This window comes from Anarrhichthys ocellatus, unplaced genomic scaffold (assembly GCF_004355925.1).
Source record: "Anarrhichthys ocellatus isolate YVR2014 unplaced genomic scaffold, GSC_Weel_1.0 scaffold19, whole genome shotgun sequence".
NCBI lineage: Eukaryota > Metazoa > Chordata > Actinopteri > Perciformes > Anarhichadidae > Anarrhichthys > Anarrhichthys ocellatus.
Genome location: NW_022280049.1, coordinates 829,502 through 846,995, shown reverse-complemented (window position 1 = coordinate 846,995; position 17,494 = coordinate 829,502). Strand labels below are relative to the sequence as shown.

The following is a 17,494-nucleotide window of genomic DNA, read 5'->3' as shown; positions in this document are numbered from 1 at the left end:
GAGGAAAGATGGGCGGAGGTGAGGATGAGAGAAGGAAAGACACAAATTGGTAAATGGAAGACGCAGCCTCGAGGGGCCCTGAATCAATGCCTGAGCAAACAAGCTCTGTCTCTCTCAGCCGCCATCTTGGCCTCTGTTGGATAATACTTCTGCTTCACTGTGTTGTCTCGCTCTCTCTGACCCTCTTTCTTTCATATTGTCTCCATGTTCAATTTCTACTATTTTACATCCACTCTGTCAACTCATTAACTCCATTTTTTTACTTTACAATGTTCATAATCTCCTCTAAATTATTCAGCTTCCAGTCTCACCCCACAGGCTATTGTCTTCCCCATTCATTTTCTCTCTTCTTCCCCACTTTTATTCACACTTCTCTAGACCTGTACCATTAAAAAAAGATCTTACTTCTCTTCTCCATCTCTCTGCAGCAGCTGACTGATGAAAATAGGTTATAATCTTATATCTAGTGACTGATATTGAGATTCTAGGGACTTCACGCATCTAAACTGCCATTTTTCATGAAACAACTACTCTCGGATTCACAGATACAACCTTGACAGTGTAGGATTTTCTTCTTTAATTTAATTAAAACCTAATTCTCCTTTGACCATTTTTTTTAATATATTTAGTAGTAATTGTCACATGACTATATATGGCAATACTAAACTCCTGACACTTGAGTAGAGTCAGTGTAGGATGGGATATTTTGAAGAAATGTTTTTGACTGTTGACTTGTCATTAAGTTCAGGTCAGCCACCTCTTGATGTCAGACAGTGCAGGTGTGTGCGGCCAGCAAAACATTCAAAACACTGGATCCATCAGAATATTACTAAGCAGACAGTAAAACCAACCCCAAAATTGCCAAGAAAAAGAGTTGATGAAGCTTCCACAGAAATCACTCACTCCGTTGGAGTAAGTGTAAGTTTTGTTCCTTCATATGCACTTAACCTTTTTTCTCCTGACAGGTCACTTGTCTTGCCTCTGGGGGGTTAATATTTATGATATTTATGTTCGTCTCTGGGCAGCACGAAACATGGCCAATATTTGCCGACGTGAAAGAAAAATGCAAAACCTCACCTTACGACTTCCACCTTGCTTCATTTCTCACTCATAGATCAGAAGGCGATTCCTGTTCGCAACCTCTACGACTTCCTCTACTCTGTTTACTGCCGGATTACAGTCATGTGTGAAGCGTAGCATACATCGCCGACTTTAGCCAAAAGTACGCAGCCTAGTTTATTTACTCCAAATGATGGTGATGGAAATGCACCTAATATCAATTATTTTATTTACTTTTTGCTGCATTTCAAAAGGTGGCTTAAAATGTGCTTGAAAAATCGAATAGAAACACGGCTAGCGACTTTACATTTACATCATGGCTGCATAAGGGATACTTACCCTCCACTATGTATACAGCAAGACCAGCTGACATCTGTCCCAGTCAGACCTCCCTGTTTGGCTCTCAGTCAACACCAAAGCATAGACAATGCAATGAATTAGCTTTAGATGAGCAATATTCCTCAGCAATGTGCAATGTGAGAAATAAAATTAGGCTCTGCTGACTTTCACAAGCTGAACCAAAATAACTGGCTTGACCAAATCATTCCACACAGGCCATATCGAGTGTTTGGTTTTCATTTTGAGGTCTGTGGAAGCTGCATGACATCAGCGCATGTCTTCACGACTTTGTGAAAAGCTGGATTGGCTGTTTCGCAGGCGGCCATCATTTCGGTAAATGTTATGAAAGTATCGTATTTAACTAGGCACTTGTTTTCTTTCGAATAGATCCGGACAGATCTTTCCACGTAGAAGAAGGTTTAGAGAAAATCTATTTGTTAAAGTTGGTCCCAATAGACTCAGGTTCAAAGCAAACATTGAATGTACACTGAAGCCTAAAAGTGTACCTGCCTTTCTGCCAAGTTCGGCTTACATCAGTGCTCTGAACCAGCTAGGGGCCAGAACACACAAACACACACACACATAAAAATACGCATGCGCACGCACGCACGCACTTGAGCTCCACAAAGGACAAAATGTACTCAGCACCGTCTCATTCTTTTCCTCCCTTTCCTCCTTCCTTAACCTAATTATATCTGTCCTTATCCTTCTTTCTCCTCCCTTGCACTGCAGTGCTGGCGTTCTCACTGCCACTAATGACATAGTGTGATCTCCATGGAGTCTCCAGCCAGCGAGCTGGGGTCACATATGTTCTATATCATCTCCTGAACACTTCCATATGGAAGCATGCCACCCATGCCAAGCCCTGACACATACACAGTGTCTCTACAGGAAGAGGGAGGGAGAAGGCGGACGGACAGACAGACAATAGTTGGGTGAAAGACATGAGGGTAAACATTTAGAAAAACAATGAGAGAAAAATGGAAAGAGAGGAAAAAGGAAAGGGTGAAGATGAAAACAGAGGCGTGCAGGGCGAGAGAGAGGCAGAGAGAGAGAGAGAGAAACAGCAAACTACAACCAATACAGGAAGAGTGTGTGAGTATGATGGAAAAAAATGCATACCAGGTCTACTTCTTCCCTGTCTGGCTGTTGACTTAGGCAGACTGAAGCAGCGATAAACAGGAAATCCCAAAATGATGAAGCACCGCGCTGCAAGTGCATGTCTCTGGCCACCGTCCCATCTCATTTCCTTGATAAAGGATGGACCAGTGCATCCTATGCTAAAGGACATAAGAAAGGAAGCATTTAAGCACCTTTTCTGAGCATTTAGAGAATTCAACCCGCTCTCATCATGGCTACCACAACATGTATTTCACTCAGGAACCTCCCTAAGCAAAAATGCAACATAATACATTTGCACTGCACCCATAGAACTTTACTGACATTAATGTTAAACGCATTCAAACAGATCGAGCTGGCGGAAGGATACACGTATTGTGAGAACGTAAGGTTTTCAAAATAAGGTGTTCATAATAATTTACACATATGAAAATAAGATTAATTGGATTCACAAGAAGTATAAAACACGCTACATGTTCTCCTCGTAAATTAAAAAGAAAATAAGAATCGCAATACACAGCGAATCGGCACCCAAGTATCGTGATAGTATTGTCGGGTGACAGGCATATCGTCAAAGTCCTACTATGTTCACAAGCTAGTTGCTGACTTTCCTCAAATACCCGGTGATGAAAATGAACTCAATAGATGCTCCTGTGTTATATACAGGACCATTATATAACATGGACACACATGCACACTCTCCCACTAACAAAGCCTTAATCGCTGGCTATGACCCTGAGTTAAAGACAAATGAAGGAAAGATGGAAGGAGACAAACAAGTTGGTTGCCATGCAGATGTGTGGAGGTTGTGAGAACGTCGCTCTGCCACTAATCAGCGAATCACCCAGACAACATCTAGCCTGTTAACATTACAACTTACACCAACCATGCAGGGTCGATGAGACCTCCTGCTGGAAGACAAACAAAACAAAGCAGTATGCATGCAGCAATAGACACACATATATTAACAAGTTCCACAAGTTTAAAGTGATGAGAGTATTACTAATGCGGATCCATGTGTGGCGAGTGTATACACGTGAGCACATGCAGAGGCACACGTAGCGACGGGTAAATACAAAGTGCGAGTGTGTTTTTTATGGCTCAGTGATGTTTTGCATACCCACCTTATGTGGCAACAGCCTGAGCTAGCTTGTTCTCCAGGGGTGACATATGGTATGGAGAGCTATAGGGGGGGTGCAGAGAAGTCTGTTCGTACACGTGTGTTCCTGGAGTCATGCCCTATACTGCAGCCTGTAACATACAGGACATACACACATGCAAGATATAGACTACCCAACACTAATAGTGGTTAGTAATGTGTTGGCTTTTAAAAAACATATACCATCATGTTTCTCGTGACACTTTTAAACATTTTTGTTTTGTATTTTAAAACTGCAATGATTGATTTTCTTTGGTCACTTGAAGTCAGTGGAACACATTTTGGAGAAATTTGACAAACAAAAGCTCATTTATGAACCCGGCAGACACGGAGCAACATTAGTGTTCATTTGGAGTCATGTTGTTGGCCACTTGACAGACTCAACAGTCTAATATTTGCTCTTTTATGCTCCGGTTTGATCTTACGACCAACAGCTGAAAGCTGCTAAATGCTCCACTATGTTGAAAGTCATTAACTTTGACGGCTTACGAGATGATTACAAGATGGCTGCGACCTCCATGTTTGCCTCAATTAGAACAATCATACTGCTGGATTTTCTGCAAATAATCAAAGCAAATTACTCGGTTTTGACAGACCACTGATCAGATTCACCATCATACTATCTGAACCAAAACTGTAAAGTTGTGGGCCGTAAACCAAAACAACAAGCTGAAACAGGCTATAAAGCTCTGTAGTGCTAATCAAATGCTCTGTGGGTTTTTAAGTGTTACCTCAAATAAATATATATATATATATATATAACTAAAAATAATTCCACAGTAAGTGCAAGAAGTCCCTTTGCTTACAGTACCAATTTATATTTTGAGGCAGTAACTACCAACCTTTAATGAGATTTTAAACGCAACCTACCAAAGTGTGACACCCACACATCTGAGAGGGACAGTAGACAAGCGATCACAGAGAGATGTGATCCTCCCTGCGCTCTGTGAGATGAAGACAGCACAGTCACAGAGCGCTTAAAGTGAGATATTGTGTTCGCATTTCCCACTGATAAAGGTGATGAAGACGCACTGTGAGGAAATTTGAAAATGTTGAAACATTGTCCTTGATATGCCCCATTTCACTTCTTCTGCTGTTGATTTCCTCTAAAACATCATGTGTTGACAACACTGTTTGTGCAACACTCGTTATTTATAGACAGTTGTTCATGCTTTGTGGTGAGAGTGAAGTCAGGACAGTCTGGTCAATCTGGGACCATATTGGAGAATGTCTGTGTTTGCATCTGTTCTTGTACGTGAGGCAGCCAAACACGTGGTGCGCGCACACACACACACACACACACACACACACACACGAGAGAAAACACAGCAAACACAACATGGTCTGCAGATGTACCCAACTCGCAGCAGGCAAACACTTGAATAGCATCATATGTAATGTTTAATCTCAAATAATTCTCCCCTTAATAAGAAGCGTCCCTGTTGGTGTTGAAGGGTGAGATGGGCTGATGATAGCGGCTCAGTGGACACATATGATCCGAGGAAGTCTCATTTGCAAACATACCTGTCCTTGAATTCTCTGTTCCTTCGCCACAGGTTTCCATGGAAACCGGGGAAAGCAGGCAGGTTGTGTGTGTGTGTGTGTGTGTGTGTGTGTGTGCGCCGCGCGCACGCAAGACAGAGAAAACGAAAAAGTTTGCAGGTAAGAAAGTGCTTGCATCTAACAGAGCTCACTTCATTTTTAACACCTGGTTGTTCACATTAGAAATTAAGGAAAAAAAGCTGCTTGTAAATGATAAAAGGACGCTTGAAGTGAATGGCTGGAACCATGACGGTGTAAAATTCGAGTTAAAATGTGTACAAAGACATAAATAGCTATTGCAATGGTTGAATGTGTTTTGAACAGTTGCTGTTTTGCTATCAGTACACAGACATTATGTGAACCAAGTCTACAACTTTGCCCTTGACACCAAAGTGAAAGATGGAGCATATATAAGCACCGGGCTTATTCTGAGGCAGCCTTCCTCAGCCACAGCAATACCAATGATGTATTTACAAGCGACAGACAGAGAGGTCCCAGTGAATTTTTAATGAAAGCTCTGTTTGAAATTTTGAACAAGCTCAAATTGATTCATGATTTTTTAATGGGGCCTGTGGAAGCTTCCAGAATTGCTGATTGTTTCTCCCGCGATGAGCAAACATCCACAAAGGGGGGGGCTGACTCAGACGCATTTCTTCCATTTCTCTCCCTCCCACACTCTTAATATACACATAATATATCCAATATCCTGTCCAGTCTGACCTGATGTTATTGTATGCAACTTGATGGCACAGAGTCAAACACTTTGTAGACACGTCATTCTGGAGAGCTTCTCCCCGCACAATTAGAAACAGTTTTCGCCGGCTCCAACACCCCTTAACTTGTCTTTGAACTTGGAGGCCTAGAAAAAAAAAAAACAACTTGAGGGTGATAACATCCACATGAGGTCAAACTGAAATGTAATAAAAACAGATTTTGAGGTCTTAACACTGCTGTTGATCCCACAGGTCCGGTTTGCAGTGATGTCATGAGCTCATAGAGGAACAGTTCATTTTGAGGTATAAAATCATTTGCTTAAAAAACATGGAGCTGGAGCCATAAAGCAACTAGCCTAAAATACACCTATCTGCCCCCCTAAACCGAACTAATAAACATGTCATATCCAAAAAATTTCACATGTACACAAACAGAAATGTAAAAATTACAATCTATGCTTTCAGGTGGTGCATGCTCGGACAATGTCTTGGCAAACAACAGACACACACACAGCGACTTCTTGGAGTCACGTCTGCACAGCAATTTGCCACATTAGTGCAATCATGCCTGTAAATAGACTCATGTACTAAAACATGTGCCAACTGACTGTATCTGGTAACCCGGGCTATTGTTTGAGACGTCGTCATTTGTACATTTCTGTCTCTGTTCGGTCTAAAGAAACAAGATAAAACATGTTGCTTGGTGTATTTCTGAACCTAGCCGTTTCCCTCTGTGTCCAGTTATAAGCGAATTACTTTGCAGACCTAGCTTTATACTCAACTCAAACAAATAAGATAAAACATGAAGCTTTAGAGTCGTGTAGTGTAGTGCTGTCGATTCATAATTTGAAATGTGAATTTACCATTTGTAGAATGCTATTTGTAGCTTCATCACTCAAGTGCAAAAAGATTAAACAGGAAGTTTAATATATTTTCAGAATAGGCAACGTGCATTGCACTTAACGTAATTCAAATGAAATGCTTAAGTTTTTCTTTAAGTGACAACCACTGCTTGGAGAGAGCCAGGTTAGCCGTTTTCCCTGATTTACAGTTTTTATGCTAAGCTAAGCTAACTGCCTCCTGGCTCCAACCCTGTAGTTAACACACACACACACACACACACACACACACACACACACACACACACACACACACACACACACACACACACACACACACACGAGACTGGCATCGATCTCCTAACCTCACTTCTTCTGTACGTTGTAAAATGGAAAATGACATAAAACGTGTTACAGTGACAAAAGCTATGCATTCTTTAAGCGTGTGTGTTCTGGGAGGGTAAGCTTCCTTTCAGCAGGCCGGTACAACGGTCTGTGTGTCCAGGACGAGCATGCTTCTGAGCAGAAGGTAACTTTCACAACAAGCCCTTCTGGTTTCTGTCCCATAATAGAAAATTCCTGCTGTGGGTCAAGTGCTCTGCGTATGTTGTTGAAGGATTTCACAGTGGAATGAAATCAACAACAGCCATGAAGCAAAGGGCCACTTTATTATTACCAGCAAAACTTTTCTCTCAGTTTTTGTCAACACAGAATGATAGAGACATATCCAATAGAAATGAATATTTAAATATAATCCATAAAGATCCTCCTCATCACCTTATTTCAATATTTGCGACCGCTCTGTAAATAGTACCATCTCAAACAGCAATGTAAGATAATCTCTAGCAGTCAAGACCCTGAGCATAATGACGTTCAGATGTGCAGCAGGGGTAGTCGGGCTGGATTTCATGGTCCTACTTTGCTTGTTTAAAAAATGTCCATAAGGTCACTGGAGGAGGACGTTAGGATTAAAATGTTTACCTCCTGCATCCAGAGGTTATAAATCATGAGATGGGAAAGTCAGGCTGCAGCTTCTGCTTCATGGAGAAGGTTCAGGTGTCCATCCCTTCCCCTCCCCTACCTGCACTTAATTTATATTACAGGTGTAAAGCAGACTCCGCTCAGCTAAAGGTCTCCTCCAAAACCCTCAGGGTTCGCCGCGGCGTGCAATAATTTATGAAAAAAAGTTGCCAGGCTTTACGAGACAGGAGTGCCAAGCTTGTGTTACCTTTATCTATTCTGGACACAGACTCTGACCGTCTAAAATATAGATCAAAGATTGTGACCTGGGTATAGATTAGGAGAACGTAGCGTGGAGACGGCGATAATAAAACTGTAGTTCAGTTTAGTGTTTGTGCGGGAACCAAATCCTTGCGCGAATGTTTCTGTGCTATAGTGACTGAACAGAGGTGTCATGATAATATGACATTTATGAGACGTTACCTGCTTTCGCGTGTCACCGTAAAGAAGACGTCAAGCCTGCGGGCTGATCATTAGACCAGGAAAGAGCCGTGGACCGTCTCTCTCTGCAGAGTGTCAAGACAAGCAGCCCGACAGAGCTGAGACCTCTCTTCTCTGCCTCCCAATGTCACACTAACCCGCCCAAAGTCTCGCCATCCCTCTCAGTCGTGCTATTTATCCACACGGCTCTCTTTCTCTGCATCTACAGTACATCCGAAAAGGAAAGCCACATGAGAGAACCTGCCACACGGTATGATGGGAGCAGAGGCCACGCACATCATTCAGCCCTGGCAGATATTTGTTCTCTTTTCGCAGAGGAGGGCAACACTATTAAGACTGCTTAGAGCCATCCATCAGTCTCCGCTCTGACTCCGCGCTCGGTGGCATCTCCCTTTCAACTCTTTGGAGGTCAGAGGAACAGAGCGAGACATCTCAGTGTTCATTTCTGCTCGAGGCGGGGGAGCCGAGGAGCCGAGTGGCGACGGGAAGGAAAAGGCTGCCATTTCTGGGAGAACAGGCACGGGGGTCAAACTAATAGACTGGTTTCTGACAACAAACACTCAGGTGTCACCAGGCGCGAGTTAAAGAGACGGCGGGGCAGCGAGTACAGGTGCCCCCACTGGTTTTGTAACAAGAGGAGGTAGTTCAAAGGCTCGCGCTGCTTACACAACAGACATTTACCACCTCTCTGCTGTGTGCCTATGTGTTACATAGTGCAGCAGTGCTTCTCTGCAGCACTGGGAGGAAATTTGGATTTCCTGGAGACCGTTGCTTTCCATCATGCCTCTGCCGGGCTAATTTGCAGGTGGGCTATCCTCCAACATCTGGAAAGACGACAAGATCAACTGAAAGGTATGTTTTTGCTCAAACCATATTCAAAAGAGAGCAAAACACGGCCACTCCAAGCTGCTTATTACCAGGTGAAGCAACATCTGACACAAGGAACTGTACTGGGAAATTAAGAGGCCTGGCATCAGTTCCCAAGGACGTTAATATAAAGTGTCCTTCTGTAAGTCCGCTGGGTTTCAAAAAATTCCAAACGCTCACACAGACAGCTGTGTTAAACTCCACATGAGTGCAACCAACACATGGAAAGACAAACAGAAGAAGATGAAATCGCTCAGCGATGCAGACACGCGTCTGCAGTTGAAGGCCTTCACCTGGTCTCATGACAACAGAGCAGTCATGTGATCTGTGCCACAGGACAGAAAGGCGCTTTTCCCAGAATTCTCAGGGGCTCACATGCCAGCTGCATCATTATCTCTTCTCACCTCAGCTCCTCCAGTCTCTCACAATGGCTCCCTCTCTCAGCAAATTATTTGTCAATCCCTTCTTGACAAAGTCAGTTTAACACATTGATAATGCCCTTCCCTTTACCCCGAGTGATGAAGAATACAGCAAACTGTGGCTAACCATTCCCTCTACAACAGACCAGAGACCTGTACAACGAAGCAAGTTCCACAAACCCAAGGAGGTAACCCAGGTTATCTGCCTTCGCTGACCCCAACAACAGCGATCCCGCTCAGCGAACATATGGCAGTGGTTACCAACCTTTCGAAGTCAACCCAGTGTTTCTTAATCAGACTATGAGCGTGTTCACACAATAGGGGCGGTGTTTACAGCATATGACCAATCATAAGCATGTTCAGGTCTACTGGCAGAGCGGCATATTTTACTCATGAAGATAAAACTGTAATTTTAGAGAAATACTAAGAAGTTAAGCACATAATCAGAGCTAAGAGTAACAGTTGCCGCTGGTATGAAACCACTGTGTGAATGCAAAGATGAACGGATTTATAATATCACTGCTCCATCTGGAGCACGAGTAGATCTGAAAGTAATTTATTTTGCGTATTCCGTTAAGTTAATGTGTCGCTTAGATTTAATCTTATAAAACAGATGATACTTTATTCATCCCAATGTGGAAATTGTGCCGCGTATGAAAATATGTTATTCTTATTCTTTCAGCTGCAACCTTGCCGTTGTGAAACACAATTGGAAGCAAATTAAAAATGAAGACAATAATTCAAAGAGGTAAGCAGGCTTACATCCATATAGGTTATAAACACCCACACCATGATAGCACCCGCAGCAAAGTAACGCAAGGCCATGCTTACAGTCTGTGGGACTGTAAGGGGTACGACTCCAACGTGTGGCACGACAAAACACGACTCAAGAAGCCGATCGAGAACACTGAATATATGACATGATGAATCTATGATAACAGAATAGGGCTTTATACAGATTTGGGGTTATTGTGGTTGTACAAATGTGGGGCTGCTAGACCACTCTCTCAATTCAAGTGCATGATCCCTTTGCATGCAGGAGACCAAACTGTTTTTAGTTTTACCCGACTGAAAATGTGAAATATGGTGAACCAGTGAAATATGGACTGAAGCAGAATATGTCATCAGATAAAAACAGCAATCTTTTTCCAATAAATGTTTAATTTTGGACTTTTCTCTGGAGTTATTGGATGTGTTTGGATTACAAGAGTCGTGAAAACAATCCTACGCAGCCACAGCATCTAATCCTATAAATAGTAGGCCTATAATACTCATACTATTAGTGCAGCCTGTAATCAAATTTGAATGTTAATATCAAGATTGAAGCTTCAAACTATATGGTACAGCCATGGTAAGCCTACTCTCTGCTTTCAATCATTTTCTTATCTTTATTTTATTTTTTTATTTGCTCTCAAAGTCTGTTTGACACCACTGGACTCGCAGCTGAAAGAATAAGGCTAAAATATTGCCATACAGGTAATTAATACACACTAGTTATTATGGTCAGATCTATCGTGCACTGGCTGGGGGAGTGACATTAGCCCATCCAGGCCATACAATGCCCGCACGCCGTCCCGTCTGACTGCGGAGATCAAACCACGTCTGTATCTTGTGTACTCGTCTCTTTAATGCTGGATCTCCAGAGTCGGGCTCGGTTGTGCTTAAATTTACCAACACAGTATCAGAGTGATTGGCAGCGCCCAGAGGGGAATGTGAGAACCTGACTTGGCAGCATCTTTTGCTAGCATACCATACATGTCTCATCAGTCATGAAACCAGCAGCGGCATCCAGGTTGGATGGTCGGGGCTCGTCAACGATCACTGAAGCAGAGGCTGATGCCTTGCCAAAAACGCAATGTTGTGTTATTTGAACAAGCGTGATGGACAGAATAATAAGTCGAGCAGTGAGCTAATTTGCCTTTTCTAAGTTTCATTTGCACATTGAGTTGTTCAGTGGAGCCCAACTGATACATTGGCCAGGCATTCATGAGCAAGTCCTCACAGATACACAGCGTATATCTTAGCCAATAAGTAATAAAAGTTATATTTGCAGTTAGTGTTTTGAAAATTTATTTGATTAACTGTCAAAAGTCTGTTCAATAGGTCACAACTTTATGAGACAGAGGTTGCTGACCGTTTTGGATTATGAGCTATTAAAACAATGTGTTCAATAGAAGAAGAACAATTCTAAAAATAAATATGAACATAATTTTGTGTAATTGTATGTAAATCATAACTATCCTCTGAGCTGTCTGAGAATCGCTTGGCGAGTGGGGGAACCCCCGTTTAAGATGCTGTTTACCAAAAATGATTGTTGGTTTATGTTTAAAAAAAAAAAAAAAAAAGAACATCTGTCAACATATTGTTAAAGGAAATATTATTGCTGTTGTGTTGGCTTCAGAAATCCAGTATCAGTCAAGCTCTTGACATTCACACAACCACAGGCAAACATTTACATTGTTGTGGTCAGACCACACAAACTATTTAGCTAAACCCTTTTGGAAAATGGAAATACTGCTTCAGTGGCAGCTTACGTCGGAGTTTCCATAAATTCTGCAGTCCTTTACTAAATTGTTTCAGACTTCATGTATAAACATGAAGCCTCTTGAGGTTGTGAGTTTGTGGATAGTCAGACAAGATGAAATGTGTATCCTCAGCTCACACCAGACTGTTTTTCTCCTGTCAAACCTCACTGACCCATCCAGCACACTCTCAACCCGGCATGCAGTGTTTTGAAAACGTGTCAGCTGTTCTTCCAAACTATGTCTATAACATCCGCACTCCTCGTGTGCGTGTGTGTGTGTGTGTGTTTGACTGGATCTGGTATGAATTATCTCTCAGGCTTTACCCAATGAGCTCTCCATATTCCTCTTTGTGGGACTGGATCAGAATTCCTTGTTGTTTACATGCAAGTGTGAGACAGACCGGCACACGAACACCAGTCGCTCTTCGAGATCTGGAAATTCAGCACCTTTACCTGACATTGTCTGCATTCTCCTGATGTAGCTGCAAACCAATAACACCACAAACGCATAAATCTAAATGCTGAGAATACTCATTGGTCGAATTCAGACACTCAGACACAGACAAAAACGCAGAGAGGGCATTTCAAAGTTCACCACTGTTCATAATTAACAGCAGCCTGTTAGCAAAGCATCGATACGTGGGTGCCCGGAGGAGGACCTTATCGTGTAAGTTGCATCGGTGTTTAAGTTGGTTGGTATTAGGCCAGAGGTGTTCAGAGGCACTTGCCGTCTGAAAAAAAACAACACTCTGAACTTTTGAACCAGAAGCCTGGATTAACAACTGACCTGAGAGCAGCAGAATCTGGGAAACTATAATTACGTTTGATTAAGGAACATTCCCGGGGTCTGTGTCTGCATGTTAAGTGAGCTGCTGAGGTTGCAGGAGACCTGGGCCCCCATTAAATTGCCAATTTCATAGCCGAGAATGAAATATGTTATATTGGTCATGAAAAATGGCACAAGGAGCCACACCAAAGTGATCATAAACAGAGAAATATGCTTGTGCATGCACGCAGGCAGACGTATACACGAAACCATACACATTCAAACACAAATTCCCCAATTGCGTCCCATGAACAGAGAGGAAAACAGCTCTGCTTTGGAAAACCAACCAGTCATTACGGCATTCATCCCTATGGCATCCACAGTGTAATTAGCTGAAACAGGCAGCACTGTACCTATAAATACCAGACTAAACAACAGTAAACAAAGGGACAACCGCAGCCAGCAACCTCTCACATGAGACTTCAGTTCTCTCCCACAAGCTCTGACAGCAGCGGCAGTAACGATAACTGCTGCAGCAGCGACAGCAGTTATCAGATGCTCACAATTAAACCTCAGTCGAGTTATTTATTTCAGAAGCAGTAGCATCGCATGTAGCATGTACTTCTCTTAACGAATCATCATCTTGGGCAGCACTAAACACAGGATGCAGCAACGGTGCTTTTGCAAAATAGATAACGGAAGAGGAGGAGAATGACGGCTGAAATAGGCGGCCAATAGAAAGCTTATACCCACAGTCCACATCCGCTGAGTCAGACTACAGAAGAAGCTACGGAGAAGGGGTCGCTTTTGAGACCTTTAGGAAGCAGGCCCAGTGGGCAAAATGATTCAAAATCTTTTTTTCCATGACTAAGAAGAGACGTCATTAAACACTAAACTGTGATTTTATCAGCATGTAATATTGTTTACGAAAAAGGCACGACTAAAATGTAGTTTACAATATGAAACCTTTACCAATATCTATCTCACACAACACACATCGAGCACAGCCAGGAGGACTCAGAGTAGCAAGTTGAAGGCATCCACAACAATTGACATCATGACTAAGAGTAAATTAAAAAATGGTGACAAAATGAACACTAATTTAATAAAATTGCAATCAAGTATAAGTTAAATTAAATCTAATTAAAAAGTATGTCCATTACACTGAGTACTCTGAGTAAATGTTAATTTGATATATTTTTAAAAGGGTGGGAGGGTAAAGAAAAGATATATGATTACCGTATGTTATATGATAGACCTTATTCAATTAAAGACACTCCCTTTCTCCTTGTATGCAGTGTTACATTACAAATATTTCATAGAAATGGATTTGGTTCGTTATTCAGATCAACAAAATCAGTCATATGGTCAAACGATGATATTATACAAAAATAAAAACAAATATTTTGTTGACACAAAGACTGATTAACAACCTTGTTTGATAGAGATTATTCTTTGTAAAACATTTTTGAAGGTTTGTCACTTCTCTTTTAAAAACTCTGGTCTATGAACATTAAACAAATATGAGACATTTCTTGACATAAATAATAAAAAATAAAATAAGACTTTTTAATTCTTGTGTAAATTCATTATTTTTGATAAACATTGTTGTTTTACTGAATGACATTTTAGTGGGTTAAAATTCTCTTAAACTTGTGAAAAAAACTAAATGATCTGCATTATTCTTGAGGACCCTTGAATGTGCAAAGGTAACACTCCAAAGTTTCTAAATAAGCTTTTAAGTTAAATGTTTGTACATGCTTTTTACATTATTCCACCTCCTTCCATTCTCAGTGCAATCTTACTAGAACGAACCAGGAAGGAGGACAAAACTCAGACATGACGGTAAATAAAAAGAGCTGCGAGGTGCAACACGTATCATTCAGTAAGTAGACTTCTAATGGAATCAACAGCTAATCTCCGAAGCACACAACACGGAGCTTTATAAAACAATAACTCCACAGCAGCAACAGGCCCGTTAAAGCAGAAAGACATCTGCGCAGCTTTTGCGCATGTAACCTTCCGGTGCTGTCCTCCGTAGCGCACAGCGACATTGATGTACTCACCTGTCTGAACGTCACTCTGCACCTTGCAGACGTCCCTCAATCTGCTCCGGGTTCCACTTCTCTGCTCGTTCATTCTCCAAAGCGCTCGTCTCGCGCACGGACTGTGAAACCTCCGCACTTGGGTTTAAGCTTTGTGCCAAAGCATCCAACCAGTGCGCTGCTGAGCTGAACGCTTCTCTCCACAGTCACACCACAGATTATTGTCCCAATAGCAGGAGGGCCTCAGACGCCTCACTGAAGGTGAAAGATCAGCAGGGATCCACCATCAGCCTTCTAGCATTAGCATTGTAGCTCAGACCCAGAATGCACTGTTGGTCACGTCGTGGGTGTGTTTGATTTCTGTCACTTGGCCTGCTGGCCAGGTGCTGCATCAACTGTTTAATTAGTGCCACCAGTTTTTTTATTATGATGATGTACAATAACTCTGCTGCAGCTGATTGGGCTCCCTCCTTTGTACTGTTTTAGTGTCAAACCCTTCCTTTCCTAAACTACAACACAATTGCCTCAATGTCTGCCAGAAGTCACTTTTATGCCATTCAGGTGAAAGCACACCTTCTAGATCTAATGATGCTGTTTCTGCCAACCACCCATTACTTTTATTCTTAACTGATTTGCATTTTATTTTACTTCCTTCCCTTTTTTTGCGTCACACCATCCTGTTTGCCTGAACCGAGGCATCACCGTCTCCTCTCACACTCATTAGTCTTTAGAAACACGCACACAAAGAGGAGCTGTCATACTCTACTCCAGTCTTTGCTGGAGCCTGTGACCCACAGATGCGAGTGTACAGGCCTCGGTTGACAGACAAATGCTCCCTAGCCCGGAGAACAATTAGCACAGGCAGCACTGGAGACACAAAGAGAGAGAGAGAGAAAGAGAAAGACTGTCACATGGAGGCAGCTCACTGGAGAGAGACGAAGGGTTGCGACCCTGCTCCAACGCACTGTGTTCAGTTGCCAGATGCTCCACGCTACAAGACTTACTGACAAAGACGGGGAGAAGCAGAGACAGTGCAATTCTCGCCTCTAATTTCAGGGGATCCGTAGAGAAGATTTGGGCCTCCCCTCACTCTCAACAGGTAGTCAATCTAATTCCACACTCAGCTGGATCAGCCTGTCCCTGATACCTTAGGATCATGAGACACACACTGATCCTGCCGTTATAGCCTCACATGGTCATTTTGCAAAAACGCGCTTAAAGTAGTACAAAATCCCTACCGCTTTTAGCATTTTGCCAAAACAAAAAAAAAGATATAAAAGAATCATCCATGAATAATTGCAACTTTACCACAAATCACAATCCATCAAAATACCGACATGCAAGCAGATCGTTGCAAGTTTGACCTCCCACACTTTGACCACAAATAAACTCAGGAAGCACGGCGGCACATTGCATTGTTTTGATAAAAATCGGGGCATGTGTTTTTTTCCTTTTTTTTTTTTTCACAAAATAGGTGCTGTGAATTCCTGGCATGACTTCACAGGCACATGGCCTTATTTTCTCTGCTCTTTGAGGAAAATATATTTTGGTGGTGGCAGGGGTGCTGCTGGTGGAGGGTTTGCTTATGTGTGCATTTGCAAGCAGGTGTGCTCACTGGTTTGGTGTATCCTCCATCTCAGCTATGGCTGTAAGTCTGTTGTCTGTCTTCTGTTATCCGTCCAACATGTTCAGAGAGAAAACAAGCCGACTGAAAAATTCTGAAAAGAAAATGCTGATAATCATGATTTGTTTATTTGTATTTTAATTTACCATTTCTCCAACCAGGGGCACGTAAGTCAAGGTTGCATTACATTCCCCTGCTCATATGAGCCTTCTAATCCTAAAATGTCCTCAAATAAGTCTCAGAAATCCTAATTCCTTTGGAACTCTTCTGCGTTGTTTCGTTCATTGCTCTGATCACATTGGTTTTGTTTGTGTGGCATACAGGAGCGACCTTCTTCCTGTCAGATAATCATTTCAACCAGGAGGAGTTGTAGCACTTAAATTAGTGCATTTAGTAGAACACTGTAATTTATGTTGGAGTTGACTGCTGAAAACATTAATTTCAGAAATACTGTGCACCATAGCAAGTCTGCAGGAAACATACTTACATTTAGAGTCAATTTTATGATGGTTCTTTATGACCTATGACGCAGACAGCAGACATCTTAAAATGTGTCTCAGGGAGATCGTCCTCATAATAAAACTGCAGTGGGAAACTGGACGAGTCAAAATAAAGGAATTGGCAAAGGGACCTGGACATAAAAAGATTTCATATTATTTTCCATTTGGGTTAACATCTTTTCACTTGTGAACTCGACCCTGTTCAACAACAAGGCGGCAGTTAGATAACAGCTCAGCCTACATTTTAGTTCTCTGGTAACCTCACTGCCACCTGACAGGTGACTCCAGTTAATGCGTCACATCTGGCCAACTGGCCACCCTGCTCTTAAAGGAAAAAGCACACACACACACACACACACACACACACACACACACACACACACACACACACACACACATACACACACACACTGTAAAACATCAGACAGGAATCTAATGGGAATTTGAAAGGAATCAACTAAAATTGTATCATTGAGTTAAATAAATATATATATATATATATATATATATATATATAT

The 17,494-nt window shown here is 42.1% G+C and overlaps 1 protein-coding gene across 1 annotated transcript in view; it reads right to left on the bottom strand.

Annotated features, from left to right (window-relative positions):
• The window catches only part of LOC116389488 (A disintegrin and metalloproteinase with thrombospondin motifs 2-like), a 157,130-nt gene extending 142,079 nt beyond the window's left edge, over positions 1-15,051 (bottom strand). The window contains exon 1 of the mRNA XM_031858193.1: positions 14,874-15,051. Within this exon, the coding sequence (XP_031714053.1) occupies positions 14,874-14,946 (73 nt within the window). The 5' untranslated portion in view covers positions 14,947-15,051. The remainder of the gene's footprint in view (positions 1-14,873) is intronic.
• Positions 15,052-17,494: the final 2,443 nt, after the last annotated feature.